The 15651-nt window shown below is 39.3% G+C and overlaps 1 protein-coding gene across 2 annotated transcripts in view; it reads right to left on the bottom strand.

Moving 5' to 3' along the window:
- The window catches only part of GTSE1 (G2 and S-phase expressed 1), a 33371-nt gene that overhangs the window by 1798 nt on the left and 15922 nt on the right, over positions 1 to 15651 (bottom strand). Inside the window, exons 9-10 of one of the 2 annotated variants that reach the window (XM_077169187.1) lie at positions 14333 to 14566; positions 125 to 326 (exon numbers count right to left, since the gene is read on the bottom strand). In XM_077169187.1, coding sequence (XP_077025302.1) covers positions 125 to 326; positions 14333 to 14566 — 436 coding nt within the window. The remainder of the gene's footprint in view (positions 1 to 124; positions 327 to 14332; positions 14567 to 15651) is intronic. The other variant, XM_077169188.1, reaches the window with a different exon arrangement.

Genomic DNA, 15651 nt, shown 5'->3' with positions numbered 1-15651 from the left:
ACTATCCTTGATTTACCCTGCCCACTTCCAAAACAGTTTCCATTAATCTAGAATAAACATAAGGAAACCACTTCTACTATTTTAGTACCTTCTATTTTTATAAAAATAGAGTATATCTCTGTACCTCCTTAGAGGATGTTTCTTTAGTTGCCTTTGCTCCATTCAGAGTTGCTTCTATGGTGACATTCTTAAATATAAAATCACTGTTGTCTGGAGAAAAGTTAAGTGCCTGAGGCACAACCAATGGAGGGGGAAAACTTGCTGTAGATGGCAAGTCTGACTGCCTAGAAGTTTCCTTTCTGTTGCTCTCCTTTGTTGGTTTGGTTCTGTGGGAAGAATAAAAGAAAACTCTTATTAGGAGATTTCTGTAAAACATGAGTTTATTTGGCTATAACTCAGGAAGCAGAGCGTTTGGAAGCAGTGGGAAGAGGGTAGAGGAGAGTCCTGGTGCCGGTTCCTGCTCCCTCAGCAATAGCCATCCAACCCCAAAGAGTCACCTTTCCCACCTAAGATTGCCTCTGGGATAAAATGAAGACTGGATGATTTCTAAGGTTCCTCCACTCTAAAACTTTGCCAGTCAGTGTAAGTGTGTACCTATTTTATTCTCTTTTCTTTAAAATTATCAAGGAAGAAAGAAGAACCTCCCTCGTCACCTGGCCAGGAGCCCTGGCCCTACCTGGAATCCGGCCTGCTCCCAACATGGCTGCAACCCTGGAGACTCCACCAGCTCCCAGCACACCCCTCACCCACAGCCCTAGGGCAGCCACCCCGGCAATGAACACTGGTGTACAATTATCTGTTTGAGCCCCTGCTTCAATTTCTTTGGCTAAATACCTAGAAGTATTTGGCCAAATACCTAAATACCAGGTCATATGGTAAGTACATTTAACTTTGAGGAACTACCAAACTGTTTTCCTGTGTACTTTAATTTTAACAGATGTTGATAAATGGCTTTCCAAAACATACAATCATAATTCATATTTCTACTTGCAGCGTTTCACCTCTCACCAGTTAATATGAACACTGGTGAGTCTATAAAGAGCTATCTCCTAGTTGCACTTCCTGCTTCTAGTGAATCTGGGTGTCTTCTTACGGGTTGTTGACTACTGGAATTTGCTTTTCTATGAGCTTATTCATAACTTTTGTCTGTTATCATGTTATTTTACATTCGATTATTTGTCAATTGACTTCATTTATGGTATTTTAGCCATGCGGAAACTTTAATTTTTACAGTCAAACATGGTTATCTTTTATTCTTTCTGGGTTTTCCATTTTGATGAAGGTTTCCTGTACTGCACTTGTCACAACTCCTAGTTTTTCTTCTTACTTTTTCTTCTTTTAATTTTTACATTTAACCCTCTAATTTACCTAAAATGTATTTCTCCATGATTGAAGACTGGGGTCCAATTTAATTTTCTTCCACACAGACGACAATTTATTTAGAGGCTTTTATTAAATAATCCATTATTTTCTCACTGAATCAAACTACCACTTTTGTCAGGAGCCTCTATTCTGTCCCGTGATCTATTTGTCTATTCCTATAGCAATACCACATTGATATGAATTGCTGTGACTCTGGAGTCCATTCCAACAGCTGAGAAACACAAGTCCTCCCTTGCTGTACTCTCTCCCATCAACCATACATTTTTCAGCTATTCTCAGACATTATTTCTTCTAGATTTTAACATCATTTCATCCAGTTAGAAAGAGAATTGTTAGGCTTATCACTGGAATTATAGTATACAGATATATAAAACCTCAGAAAATTAAGTTTTCTCATTAAATAATACAACATTCCTTTCAGGGGCCAAGATGACAGCTTAGCAATGTGCGCATTTTAGTTCGTCCTCCAGAACAACTACTAAATAACCAGAAACAGGACAGGACAGAACAGCTACCGGAGCCACATCAGTGACCAGACACACAGCGTACCCCAGTCTGGACCAGCTGCAAGCCTCCCCAAAACCGTGGGGTCCCAAAGCTGCAGCAGCCGGCACCAGGCGCCCCTCTCCCACAAGCAGCTTCCCAGAGGGAAAGGAAAGAAACTCTAAACCTGGTCAAGGCGGAGTTAGCTCATTGGGCTCACTGAAAAAGAGGAAAGGGGAGGAAACAGGTTTTAGTGGCTGTGTTTCTACAGAGACTTGGCAGCCTCTGGATTCAGCGCGGGACTTCTCAGGCTGCAACTGCCCCAGGCATAGGCAGAAATGGACTGCTTTCAGGGCTGTCTCCCACCTGTGCCTTCCCCAGGGGAGGGGTGAAGCCTAACTCAAGTGGAATCCCTCTCTCAAGGAATTCAGACCCCAGGGCTTGGCAATTTGAAGCCATTAAAACCAGCCTACAACCTCTCCTCGTTTCCACCACACCCCCAGCAGGGAGAGTCTGCCAAAGTTAAAAGTGCCACAACATCTTTTGCTGGTGCGACCTGCAGACAGACAAGCGCCACATACTGGGCAGGATAAGAAAAACAGAGCCCAGAGACTTCACAGGAAAGTCTTTTAACCTGCTGGGTCTCACCCTCAGGGAAAACTGATGCAGGTGACTCCTTCCTCCTGATAGGAGGCCAGTTTAGTCCAGGAAAACCGGGCTGGAATCTATAATACCTACGTAGACCCTCCTGAGGGTGGGGAGGGAAAAGGCACCATACAAGCAGGGCAAGAAACAAGAAAACAAGAACTGAAAAATTATCCTCTGTTAAACAAAACCTAAGCTAGAAGTCCGGAAAAAGCTGAACTGAAGGTCAAAGAACAGATAGACAACAAATTCATCTAGCAAGAAAACCCTAGGTAAGAGAAGTGAAAGCAATCTCCAGAATAAACTAATTAAGGTAGTTAAATGTCTAGACGCCAGCAAAAAATAACAAATCACACCAGGGGAGGAGGGGCCAAGATGGCGGCTTAGCAATGTGCACGTTTTAGTTCGTCCTCCACAACAACTACTAAATAACCAGAAACAGTACAGAACAGCTCCCAGAGCCACGATAGTGACTGGACATACCGCGTACCCCAGTCTGGACCAGCTGGACAGGCTGCGAGTCTCCAGAACAGTGAGTTCCCCAAGCCGTGGCAGTTCCGCAAGCTGCGGTGGCCAGCGCCCGGCGCCCCTCACCCACAGGCAGCTTCCCGGAGGGAAAGGAAAGAGACTCTAACAGTAGCAGGGACTGAGTCCAACCAAACACCAATTGTGGCATTAATAAACAAATTCTGACTACTAAAAATAGGCCCCCAGCTCAGGCGAAACTGGTCAAGGCGGAGGTCGCTTATTGGGCTAACTGAAAAAGAGGAAAGAGGATGAAACAGGTTTTTGTGGCTGTTTCTATAGAGGCTTGGCTGCCTCTGGATTCAGCGGTGGGATTACTCGGGCTGCAACTGCCCCAGGAATAGGCAGAAACAGACTGCTTTCAGGGCTATCTTCCACGTACGTCTTCCCCAGGGGAGGGGTGAAGCCCAACTTAGGTGGAATCCCTCTCTCAAGGAATTCAGACCCCAGGGTTTGGCAATTTGAAGCCATTAAAACCAGCCTACAACCTCTCCTCTGTCTCCACCACACCCCCAGCAGGGAAAGCCTGGCAAAGTTAAAGGAGCCACAAGAGCTTTTGCTGGTGGGACCCGCAGACTGACAAGCGCCACATACTGGGCAGGATAAGAAAAACAGAGCCCAGAGACTTCACAGGAAAGTCTTTCAACCTGCTGGGTCTCACCCTCAGGGAAAACTGACTCAGGTGACTCCTTTCCCCTGATAGGGACCAGTTTAGTCCGGGAAAACCCGGCTAGAGTCTGTAATACCTATGTAGACCCTCCTAAGGGTGGGGAGAGAAAAGGCACCTTACAGGCAGGACAAGAAACAAGAAAACAAGAACTGAAAAATTACCCTCTGTTAAACAAAACTTAAGCTAGAAGTCCAGAAAAAGCTGAACTGAAGGTCAAAGAACAGATAGACAACAAACTCATCTAGCAAGAAAACCCTAGGCAAGATAAGTGAAAGCAGTCTCCAGAATAAACAAATTAAGGTAATTAAATGTCTAGACGCCAGCAAAAAATAACAAATCACACCAGGAAAATTGAAGATATGGCCCAGTCAAAGGAACAAACCAATAGTTCAAATGAGATACAGGAGCTGAAACAACTAATTCAGAATATACGAACAGAAATGGAAAACCTCATCTAAAACCAAATCAATGAATTGAGGGAGGACATGAAGAAGGCAAGGAATGAACAAAAGGAAGAAATGGAAAGTCTGAAAAAAAAATCACAGAACTTATGGGAATGAAAAATACAGTAGAAGAGATGAAATAAACAATGGAAACCTACAATGGTAGATTTCAAGAGACAGAGCTTACGATTAGTGAACTGGAGGATGGAACATCTGAAATCCAAAAAGAAACAGAAACTATAGGGAAAAGAATGGAAAAATATGACCAGGGACTCAGGGAATTGAATGATAATATGAAGCGCACAAATATACGTGTTGTGGGTGTCCCAGAAGGAGAAGAGAAGGGAAAAGGAGGAGAAAAACTAATGGAAGAAATTATCACTGAAAACTTCCCAACTCTTATGAAAGACCTAAAATTACAGATCCAAGATGTGCAGCACACCCCAAAGAGAATAGATCCAAATAGAGGTTCTCCAAGACACTTACTAGTGTAAGTATAAGACAGAATGTCAGAGGTCAAAGAGAAAGAGAGGATCTTGAAAGCAGAAAGAGAAAAGCAAGCCATCACATGCAAGGGAAACCCAATAAGACTATGTGTAGATTCCTCAGCAGAAATCATGGAGGCGAGAAGACAGTGGGATGATATATTTAAATTACTAAAAGAGAAAAACTGCCAACCAAGAATTCTATATCCAGCAAAATTGTCCTTCAAAAATGAGGGAGAAATTAAAACATTTTCAGACAAAAAATCACTGAGAGAATTTGTGACCAAGAGACCAGCTCTGCAAGAAATACTAAACGGAGCACTCGAGACAGATACGAAAAGACAGAAGAGAGAGGTGTGGAGAAGAGTGTAGAAAGAAGGAAAATTAGATATGACATATAAAATACAAAAGGCAAAATGGTAGAGGAAGGTACTACCCAAACAGTAGTAACACTAAATGTTAATGGATTAAACTCCCCAATCAAAGACATAGACTGGCAGATTGGATTAAAAAACAGGATCCTTCTATATGCTGTCTACAGGAAACACATCTTAGACCCAAAGATAAACATAGGTTGAAAGTGAAAGGTTGGGAAAAGATATTTCATGCAAATAACAACCAGAATAGAGCAGGAGTAGCTATACTAATATCCAAAAAATTAGACTTCAAATGTAAAACCGTTAAAAGAGACAAAGAAGGATACTATGTACTAATAAAAGGAACAATTCAACATGAAGACATAACAATCATAAATATTTATGCACCGAACAAGAATGCCCCAAAATACATGAGGCAAACACAGCAAACACTGAAAATGGAAATAGACACATCTACCATAATAGCTGGAGACTTCAATTCCCCACTCTCATCAATGGACAGAACATCTAGACAGAGGATCAATAAAGAAACAGAGAATTTGAATATTACAATAAATGAGCTAGACTTAACAGACATTTATAGGACATTACACCCTACAACAGCAGGATACACCTTTTTCTCAAGTGCTCATGGATCATTCTCAAAGATATACCATATGCTGGGTCACAAAGCAAGTCTCAAGAAATTTAAAAAGATTGAAATCATACAAAACACTTTCTCAGATCATAAAGGAATGAAGTTGGAAATCAATAATAGTCAGAGTGCCAGAAAATTCACAAATACGTGGAGGCTCAACAACACACTCTTAAACAACCAGTTGGGTCAAGGAAGAAAGTAAATATCTCGAGGCGAATGAAAATGAAAACACAACATGTCAAAACTTAAGGGATGCAGCAAAGGCAGTGCTAAGAGGGAAATTTATTGCCCTAAATGCCTATATCAAAAAAGAAGAAAGGGCAAAAATTCGGGAATTAACTGTCCACTTGGAAGAACTGGAGAAAGAACAGCAAACTAACCCCAAAGCAAGTAAAAGCAAAGAAATAACAAAGATTTGAGCAGAAATAAATGAAATTGAGAACATGAAAATAAAAGAGAAAATCAATAAAATCAGACGTTGGTTCTACGAGAAATCAATAAGATTGATGGGCCCTTAGCAAGATTGACAAAAAGAAGAAGAGAGAGGACGCAAACAAATAGGATCCGAAATGGAAGAGGAGACATAACCACTGACCTCACAGAAATAAAGGAGGTAATAACAGGATACTATGAACAACTTTATGCCAATAAATACAACAATGTAGATGAAATGGACAACTTCCTAGAACAGCATGAACAACCAACTTTGACTCAAGATGAAATAGATGACCTCAACAAACCAATCACAAGTAAAGAAATTGAATCAGTCATTCAAAAGCTTCCCAAAAAGAAAAGACCAGGACCAGACGGCTTCACATGTGAATTCTACCAAACATTCCAGAAAGAATTAGTACCAACCCTGCTCAAACTCTTCAAAAAAATTGAAGTTGAGGGAAAGGTACCTAATTCATTCTATGATGCCAACATCACCCTCATACCAAAACCAGGCAAAGATATTATAAAAAAAGAAAACCACAGACCAATCTCTCTAATGAATACAGATGCAAAAATCTTCAACAAAATTCTAGCAAATCAAATCCAGCAACACATTAAAGAACTATACACCATGACCAAGTAGGATTCATCCCAGGTATGCAAGGATGGTTCAACATAAGAAAATCAATTCATGTTATACACCATATATCAACAAATCAAAGCAGAAAAATCACATGATCATCTCAATTGATGCAGAGAAGGCATCTGACAAAATTCAACATCCTTTCCTTTTGAAAACACTTCAAAGAATAGGAATACAAGGGAATTTCCTTAAAATGATAAAGGGAATATATGAAAAACCCACAGCTAATATCATCCTCAATGGGGAAAACCCGAAACCTTTCCCCCTAAGATCAGGAACAAGACAAGGATGTCCACTATCACCACTGTTATTCAACATTGTGTTGGAAATTCTAGCCAGAACAATTAGACAAGAAAAAGAAATACAAGGCATCAAAATTGGAAAGGAAGAAGTAAAACTATCACTGTTTGCAGATGATATGATACTATACGTCGAAAACCCTGAAAAATCCACAGCAAACTACTAGAGCTAATAAACGAGTACAGCAAAGTGGCAGGTTACAAGATCAACATTCAAAAATCTGAAGTGTTTCTATACTCTAGTAATGAACAAGCTGAGGGGGAAATCAGAAAACGAATTCCATTTACAATTGCAACTAAAAGAATAAAATACTTAGGAATAAATTTAACTAAAGAGACAAAAGACCTATACAAAGAAAACTACAAGAAACTGTTAAAAGAAATCACAGAAGATCTAAATAGATGGAAGGGCATACCGTGTTCATGGATTGCAAGACTAAATATAGTTAAGATGTCAATTCTACCTAAATTGATTTACAGATTCAATGCAATACCAATCAAAATCCCAACAACTTACTTTTCAGAAATAGAAAAACCAATAAGCAAATTTATCTGGAAGGGCAGGGTGCCCCGAATTGCTAAAAGAATCCTGAGGATAAAAAACGAAGCTGGAGGTCTCACGGTGCCTGACTTTAAGGCATATTATGAAGCCACAGTGGTCAAAACAGCATGGTACTGGCATCAAGATAGATATATTGACCAATGGAATGGAATAGAGTGTTCAGATATAGACCCTCTCATCTATGGACATTTGATCTTTGATAAGGCAGTCAAGCCAACTCACCTGGGACAGAACAGTCTCTTCAATAAATGGTGCCTAGAGAACTGAATATCCATATGCAAAAGAATGAAAGAGGACCCGTATCTCACACCCTAGGATCAAAGATCTAAACATCAGGTCTAAGACCATAAAACAGAGGAAAATGTAGGGAAATTTCTTATAAATCTTTTAATTGGAGGCGGTTTTATAGACCTTACACCTAAAGCAAGAGCACTGAAGAAAGAAAGAAAGAATGGGAACTCCTCAAAATTAAACACTTTTGTGCATCAAAGAACTTTATCAAGAAAGTAAAAAGACAGGTTACACAATGGGAGACAATATATGGAAACGACATATCAGATAAAGGTCTAGTATCCAGAATTTATAGAGATTGTTCAATTCAACAACAAAAAGACAGCCAATCCAATTACAAAATGGGAAAAAGACTTGAACAGAGAACTCTCAGATGAGGAAATACAAATGGCCAAAAGGCACATGAAGAGATGCTCAAGTCCCTGGCCATTAGAGAAATGCAAATCAAAACCACAATGAGATATCATCTCACACCCACCGGAATGGCCATTATCAACAAAACAGAAAATGACAAGTGCTGGAGAGGATGTGGAGAAAGAGGCACACTTATTCACTGTTGGTGGGAATGTCAAATGGTGCAACCACTATGGAAGGCAGTTTGGCGGTTCCTCAAAAAGCTGAATATAGAATTGCCATATGACCCAGCAATACCACTGCTAGGTATCTACTCAGAGGACTTAAGGGCAAAGACACAAACGGACATTTGCACACCAATGTTTATAGCAGCATTATTTACAACTGCAAGGGGATGGAAACAGCCAAAATGTCCATCAACACACGAGTGGCTAAACAAACTGTGCTATATAAATATGATGGAATATTATGCAGCTTTAAGACAGAATAAACTTATGAAGTATGTAACAACATGGATGGACCTTGAGAACATTATGCTGAGTGAGACTAGCCTAAAACTAAAGGACAAATACTGTATGATCTCTTTGATATGAACTGAGATTGGTGAATAAACTTGGAATATTTTATTCGTAACAGAGACCATGAGATAGAAATAGGGTAAGATATTGGGTAATTGGAGCTGAAGGGATACAGACTGTGCAACAGGACTGGATACAAAAACTCAGAAATGGACAGCACAATACAACCTTACTGTAATATAATTATGTTAAAACACTGAATGAAGCTGCATGTGAGAATGATAGAGGGAGGAGGGCTGAGGACATAAATCAAATCAGAAAGAAAGATAGATGTTAAAGATTGAGATGGTATAATCTAGGAATGCCTAGAGTGTATAATAGTGAAATGCACAGGGTACAATTTTAAAAATGTTTTTGCTATATGAGCAGGGACTCAGGGAATTGAAAGACAATATGAAGCGCATGAATATACGTGTTGTGGGTGTCCCAGAAGGAGAAGAGAAGGAAAAAGAAGGAGAAAAACTAATGGAAGAAATTATCACTGAAAATTTCCCAACTCTTATGAAAGACTTAAAATTACAGATCCAAGAAGTGCAGCGTACCCCAAAGAGAATAGATCCAAATAGACGTACTTCAAGACATTTAATAATAAGAATGTCAGAGGTCAAAGAGAAAGAGAGGATCTTGAAAGCAGCAAGAGAAAAGCAATCCATCACATACAAGGGAAGCCCAATAAGACTATGCGCAGATCTCTCAGCAGAAACCATAGGAGGCGAGAAGACAGTGGGATAATATATTTAAATTATTAAAAGAGAAAAACTGTCAACCAAGAATTCTATATCCAGCAAAACTGTCCTTCAAATTGAGGGAGAAATTAAAACATTTTTAGACAAAAAATCACTGAGAGAATTTGTGACCAAGAGATCAGCTCTGCCAAAAATACTAAAGGGAACACTAGAGACAGATACGAAGACAGAAGAGAGAGGTGTGGAGAAGAGTGTAGAAAGGAAGACTATGAGTAAAGGTAAAAAGAAGGAAAATTAGATATGACATATAAAATCCAGAAGGCAAAATAGTAGAAGAAAGTACTACCCATGGAGTAAGAACACTGAATGTTAACGGATTATACTCTCCAATCAAAAGACATAGTCTGGCAGAATGGATTAAAAAACAGGACCCATCTATATGCTGTCTCTACTCAAAGGACACGAGGCCAAGGACACAAATGGACATTTACACACCAATGTTTACAGCAGCATTATTAACAATTACCAAGAGATGGAAACAGCCAAAATGTCCATCAACAGACAGTTGACTAAACAAACTGTGACATTTACATAAGATGGAGTATTATGCAGCTGTAAGGCAGAATAAAGTTATGAAGTATGTAACAACATGAATGGACCTTAAGGACATTATGCTGAGTGTGATTAGCCAGAAACAAAAGGACAAATACTGTATGGTCTCACTGATATGAACTGACATTAGTGAATAAACTTGGAATATTTCCTTGGTAACAGAGACCATCAGGAGATAGAAATAGGGTGAGATATTGGGTAATTGGAGCTGAAGGGATACAGACTGTGCAACAGGACTGAATATAAAAACTCAGAAATGGACAGCACAATACTACCTAGCTGTAATGTAATTATGTTAAAACACTGAATGAAGCTGCATGTGAGAATGATAGAGGGAGGAGGACTGGGGACATAAATGAAATCAGAAAGAAAGATAGATGGTAAAGATCGAGATGGTATAATCTAGGAATGCCTAGAGTGTATAATAGGGAAATGTACAATGTACAAATTTAAAAAATGTTTTTGCATGAGAAAGAACAAAAGAATGTCATTATTGCAGGGTGCTGAAAATAGATGATAATTAATACTTTAAAATGTCACCTTACGTGTGAGACTAAAGCAAAAAATGCTTATTTGTTACAAAATTTATATTTTGACTAGAGCATTTCCTAATATAACTCATGTAGATAGTTTGATTGAATGTCATAAGTACTTGGAATCTCAGGTAGGGCATGAGATTTTGTTGGTTTGTCCAGAGTGATGCCCCGATGAATCCCAGAGTGATTTGATGAGTGACTGGAAAGGTATTTGCAAGCCCCCTTCGGGGAGTGGTGAGAATGGGGAGAAATTCAACTTCCCCAAGTTGAATTCTTGATATTCTCACAAGCAGTGTGGACAACCGAAGCTATAAGCAGAGCCCCCAATCTTGGGGTTTGTTCATATGAAACTTAACCCCGCAAAGGATAGGTCAAGTCTACTTAAAATTTAGGCCTAAGAGTCACCCCCAAGAGAGCCTCTTTTGTTGTTCAGATGTGGCCCCTCTCTCCAGCCAACAGAACAAGCAGTCTCACCACCCTACCCCTCTCTACGTGGGACATGACTCCCAGGCATGTGGACCTTCCTGGCAACGTGGGACAGAGATCTTGGAATGAGCTGAGACTCAGCATCAAGGGATTGAGAAAACCCTCTCAACCGAAAGGGGGAAGAGGGAAATGAGACAAAGTGTCAAGGGCTGAGAGATTCCAAACAGAGTCGAGAGGTTATCCTGGAGGTTATTGCTATGCATCAAGTAGATATCATTTTGTTATTCAAGATGTAATGGAGAGGCTGGAGGGACTGCCTGAAAATGTAGAGCTGTGTTCCAGTAGCCATGTTTCTTGAGGATGATTGAATAATGATACAGCTGTCACAATGTGACTGCGTGATTGTTAAAACCTTGTGTCTGATGCTCCTTTTATCTACCTTGTCAACAAAGGAGTAGAACATATGGAATAAAAATAAATAATAGGGGGAAGAAATGCTAAAATAAATTTAGTTTAAATGCTAGTGATCAATGAAAGCAAGGGGTAAGAGGTATGGTAGGTATAATCTTTTTTTTTTTTTCTTTCCTGTGTTCATTTTATTTCTTTTTCTATTGTCTTTTTATTTCTTTTTCTGAATTAATGCAAATGTTCTAAGAAGTGATGAATATGCAACTAAGTGATGATATTGTGAATTACTGATTATGTATGTTGTTTTATTTTGTTTTGTTTCTTTATTTTTTAATTAATAAATAAATTTAAAAATATATATATAACATTCCTTTCAATATATCTGATGTTATTTTTCTTTTTTTTATTAGAGAAGTTGTGGGTTTACAAAATAATCATGCATAAGATACAAGATTTCCATATACCATCCTATTATTAGCACTTTGCATTGGTGTAGTACATTGTTAAAATTGATAAAAGCACATTTTTATGACTGTACTATTAACCACAGTCCTCAGTTTAACTTAAAGTTTGCTGTTTGAATAGGGCAATTCTGTGGAATTTTAAATTTTAACTTTATTACCATATATACAACTTAACATTTCCCCTTTTAACTACATTCAGATATATATTTCAATGCTGTTAATTACATTCACAATGTTGAGCTACTATCATCATCAATTACCAAAACATTTCCATCTTTCCAAATAAGAAATCTGTACATTTTTAAGACTTAACTCCCTATTCCTTATCTTATATTCTTTAATAAGAATTAATGTTTTATTTTAAAATCAAGGTACTGGACCTTTCTTGTTAGATTTATGCTTAAATGTTACATTTTTTTATCTTTATCATGAAAGGAATATTTCATCCAATTTCTAGGTTCTTACACCTAGAGTAGAAAAAAAAGTCTTTTCCATCATCTCTTAAAGTTGCTACTACGAATGCCTGCTGATTTTTTTCAAATGGCTTTTCAGTATCTGCTGTGAAAACCATCTATCCTCCTAAAGGAAAACCTTTATATGTGCTGATGTAGTTTCCGGCATTGCACCAACCTTGCATTGCTAAAAGAAATCTAACGCAGTCATAGTGTACTATTATTTTGACATGCTGATGGATTTTCTTTGCCAATCTTATACAATGTTTTTTTTAAGTATTTCTGTTCATAGATGAAATCAGTCAACAGCTTCCCTTTTTAGGCACTACTACCATTAGTTATCAGTTTGACTATTAAAGTGAACTGAGGTATATTCCATCTTTATTCATCAATTGCCTGAAAAGTTAACTTTAAATAGAAATATCTATGTGATTCAGTGTTACCTCACCTGGAGTAGGGTGTGCTAAACTCTAACTATGGCTTAATTCATGTTTCCCACTTTTTCTTGGGTCAATTTAGATAATTTATACTTTTTAGGACATCATTTTATTAAGTGTTTGAACTTGGTTATTGGAAAATAACAGGCAGTATTTCCTTATAATGCCTTTAAGCTTTCCTTCCATTCTAATCTTGTCTTCTTTGGTGGCGCCCTCCTCACCACCACTGGGCAGGAAGGGGTGGGGAGAATCAGCTCACTGGGACTTAGGCCAATTATTAAACAGCCTGAGCTGTGTCACTCACACAAACAATGGGAGGGAAAAGCAGTCCCTTCTAAGCAAGGCATTGAGACAGTGCTGTCCAAAAGAGTCTGAGGGGTGGAGAAACACTCTCATCTGCCCTGTCCAATATAGTAGCCACTGGCCACAGGTGACTGCTGAACACATGAAATGTGGCTAGTGCCTTGAGGAATTGAATTATTATTATTACTATTTTTTCTACATGGCAGGCATTGGGAATTGAACCTGGGACTCCAGCATGGCAGGCAAGAATTCTGCCACTGAGCCACCATCCCACCTCCCAAAAGGTATGTTTTTTGTTTTTTGTTTTTTTGGCATAGGCAGGTACCAGGAATCGAACCCAGGTCTCCAGCACAGCAGGCAAGAACTCTGTCACTGAGCCACCATAGCCCAGGTATTGACTTTTTGAATCTTGTTTAGTTTTAATTAAAATGTGAATAGCAGTTTATGGCTAAGGGCCTCTGTCTTGGGCAGTGCAGACTAGAGGAGTACCCTGTCCGCACTCTCCTGGCCTTGTGGCAGAGGGGACACCATCCTTTTATGCCTTTGTGGAAGCTGGAGCAATCAGGCCACCACATATGCCAGTCTTAACCTTCCCACACCCAACCCATGGGCTATTCTCTTTCCAAAATCCAAAGCTTTGAGGGCTCTCAACACTGACCTCATCTATCCCATGGGAGGGCAAGTCTAGCCCCATTTTCTGTACCAGCAACTGCAGAGTCCAAGACATTACTTGCCTTAGCACTTTGAGCTTCAAAAGCTGTCTGGCTCAGGAGACTAAATTTGGAATTAGAAGTAAAAAAAGAACCAATCCAAGATTCCCAGTACCCCCCAGCCTTTCCCTAAGCTTTGTTGTAATATAGAATTTAAAGCTGACACCTATGCTTTCCCCATTAAATCTGCTTCACAGACAAAATTCCAACTCAAGGAAGCTAATAGCTAATATCATATTCCATTTAGGTGAGTCATCCAACAGGTCTTTACTGAGCACCTCCTGAGTGCCAGGCATTGTGCTCTCAGCCCTAGGGCTGTGGTGGTGGACCTGAAAGAGAACAGGGTTAGGCAGCCATCCTTGTCACTGAGAAGGGCAATAAGCATCAGCCCAAGCACCTATAAACTAGGAAGCCTTCCCAGAACAAGGATGATATTTTTGAGGTTGTATTGGATCTGAGACAAATTTGGGGGACCTTTCTTCTCCTACCTCATTGCAGATTTTCTCTGGAGCTCAGAAGAAAGACACCGAGCAGGTATACCCAAGGGAGAGGCCAAAGTCCTTGGCATGGTTTTTGGTGTCATCAACGGAAGGCCAGAGAGTCGCCGACTGGCAGGTGTGGGTAAGGCTGACATGCGTGCTGTACTTATAGGGGTCCTTGCGCTACTGAGGTTTTGGGGAGCTGGCTCTGATGAATGTCTAGCAGGAGTGCTATGAACAACCCTAGAAAAGCAAAATTAGACTCTTAAGCAAGAGATGACCTAAAAAAATCTAATTATTCAGCCAACATGTTATAGTAATCCATAATCTGTTAAAAGTTCCATGGTTTCAACAGAAAAGATTCAAGCCAGTGAAACCTGCCTAAGCACTGTTCTCTGAGGAGGCCTCCAGCATGGGCCAAGGCTCAGAGCTGCTGCCCACCTATTGAGAGGCTGTGGTTGTGTCCATCAGTTTCCTCCATGGGTGGTGCCTTCTCCCTCTGGTCTCATGGGAACCAACAGACAAACAAATCAACTGTGAGAGCACTATAAGGAAGGGACCATGAAAATTTACTTCATGGTAGATTCATAAGAGAGGAAAAAAAATTACCTCTCAGGTTATCATAAGTATTTCCACAAGGAAGCCCAAGCGAGTGGACAAGGAGACCCCACTACATATTTATTTCTCAGGCTCATGGCTGGCCAATCAAATGTGAATGAAAACAAATGTAAAATCAGGGAAACTGGCTGTTTCTCAGATATCTCTCTTTGCATCCCTGGCAATATCTGTGGCCTTGATTACTAATGTGCACTGCATAACACTGGTTTGTTTGTTGTTTTTGTTAAAGGAGAGAGACTAAGTAAACTTAGTTGTTCTTTCAGAAATAAAACAAGTCAAGGGTGTGCTGCCATGCCAATAGGAAGTCTGGGAATGATATGTCTATTGGTTCTGTCATCCTTAAGGACAGTCCTATGTTCTTTAAAATGAGAATCAAAACAAACATGAAATCTGTTCTACAACTAATTGTTGTGCTGTGCTTTGAAATTTATTGCTTTTTTTGTATATATGTTATTTTTCACAAAAAAAGTCAATTGTGATGATTAAAAAAAAAATTTATTCCTTCGAGCCTCCAATGTTCCGGAGCAGCTAGAAGGAAAAGTCTGAGATGATGGTATGGTAGCCCATGACAAACTCTGAGATCTCTCCTGTAACTACTTGTTGAAGAGTGCTTTGAAAACTATTGATTTTTTCTTTCTTTGCTTTGTATATATGTTATATTATACAATAAAAAAAAAGTTTAAAAAAAACAACAACTTCTAACTAACATT

Source organism: Tamandua tetradactyla, chromosome 7 (assembly GCF_023851605.1).
Source record: "Tamandua tetradactyla isolate mTamTet1 chromosome 7, mTamTet1.pri, whole genome shotgun sequence".
Lineage (NCBI taxonomy): Eukaryota > Metazoa > Chordata > Mammalia > Pilosa > Myrmecophagidae > Tamandua > Tamandua tetradactyla.
This window is presented reverse-complemented; position numbering and strand designations above follow the sequence as displayed.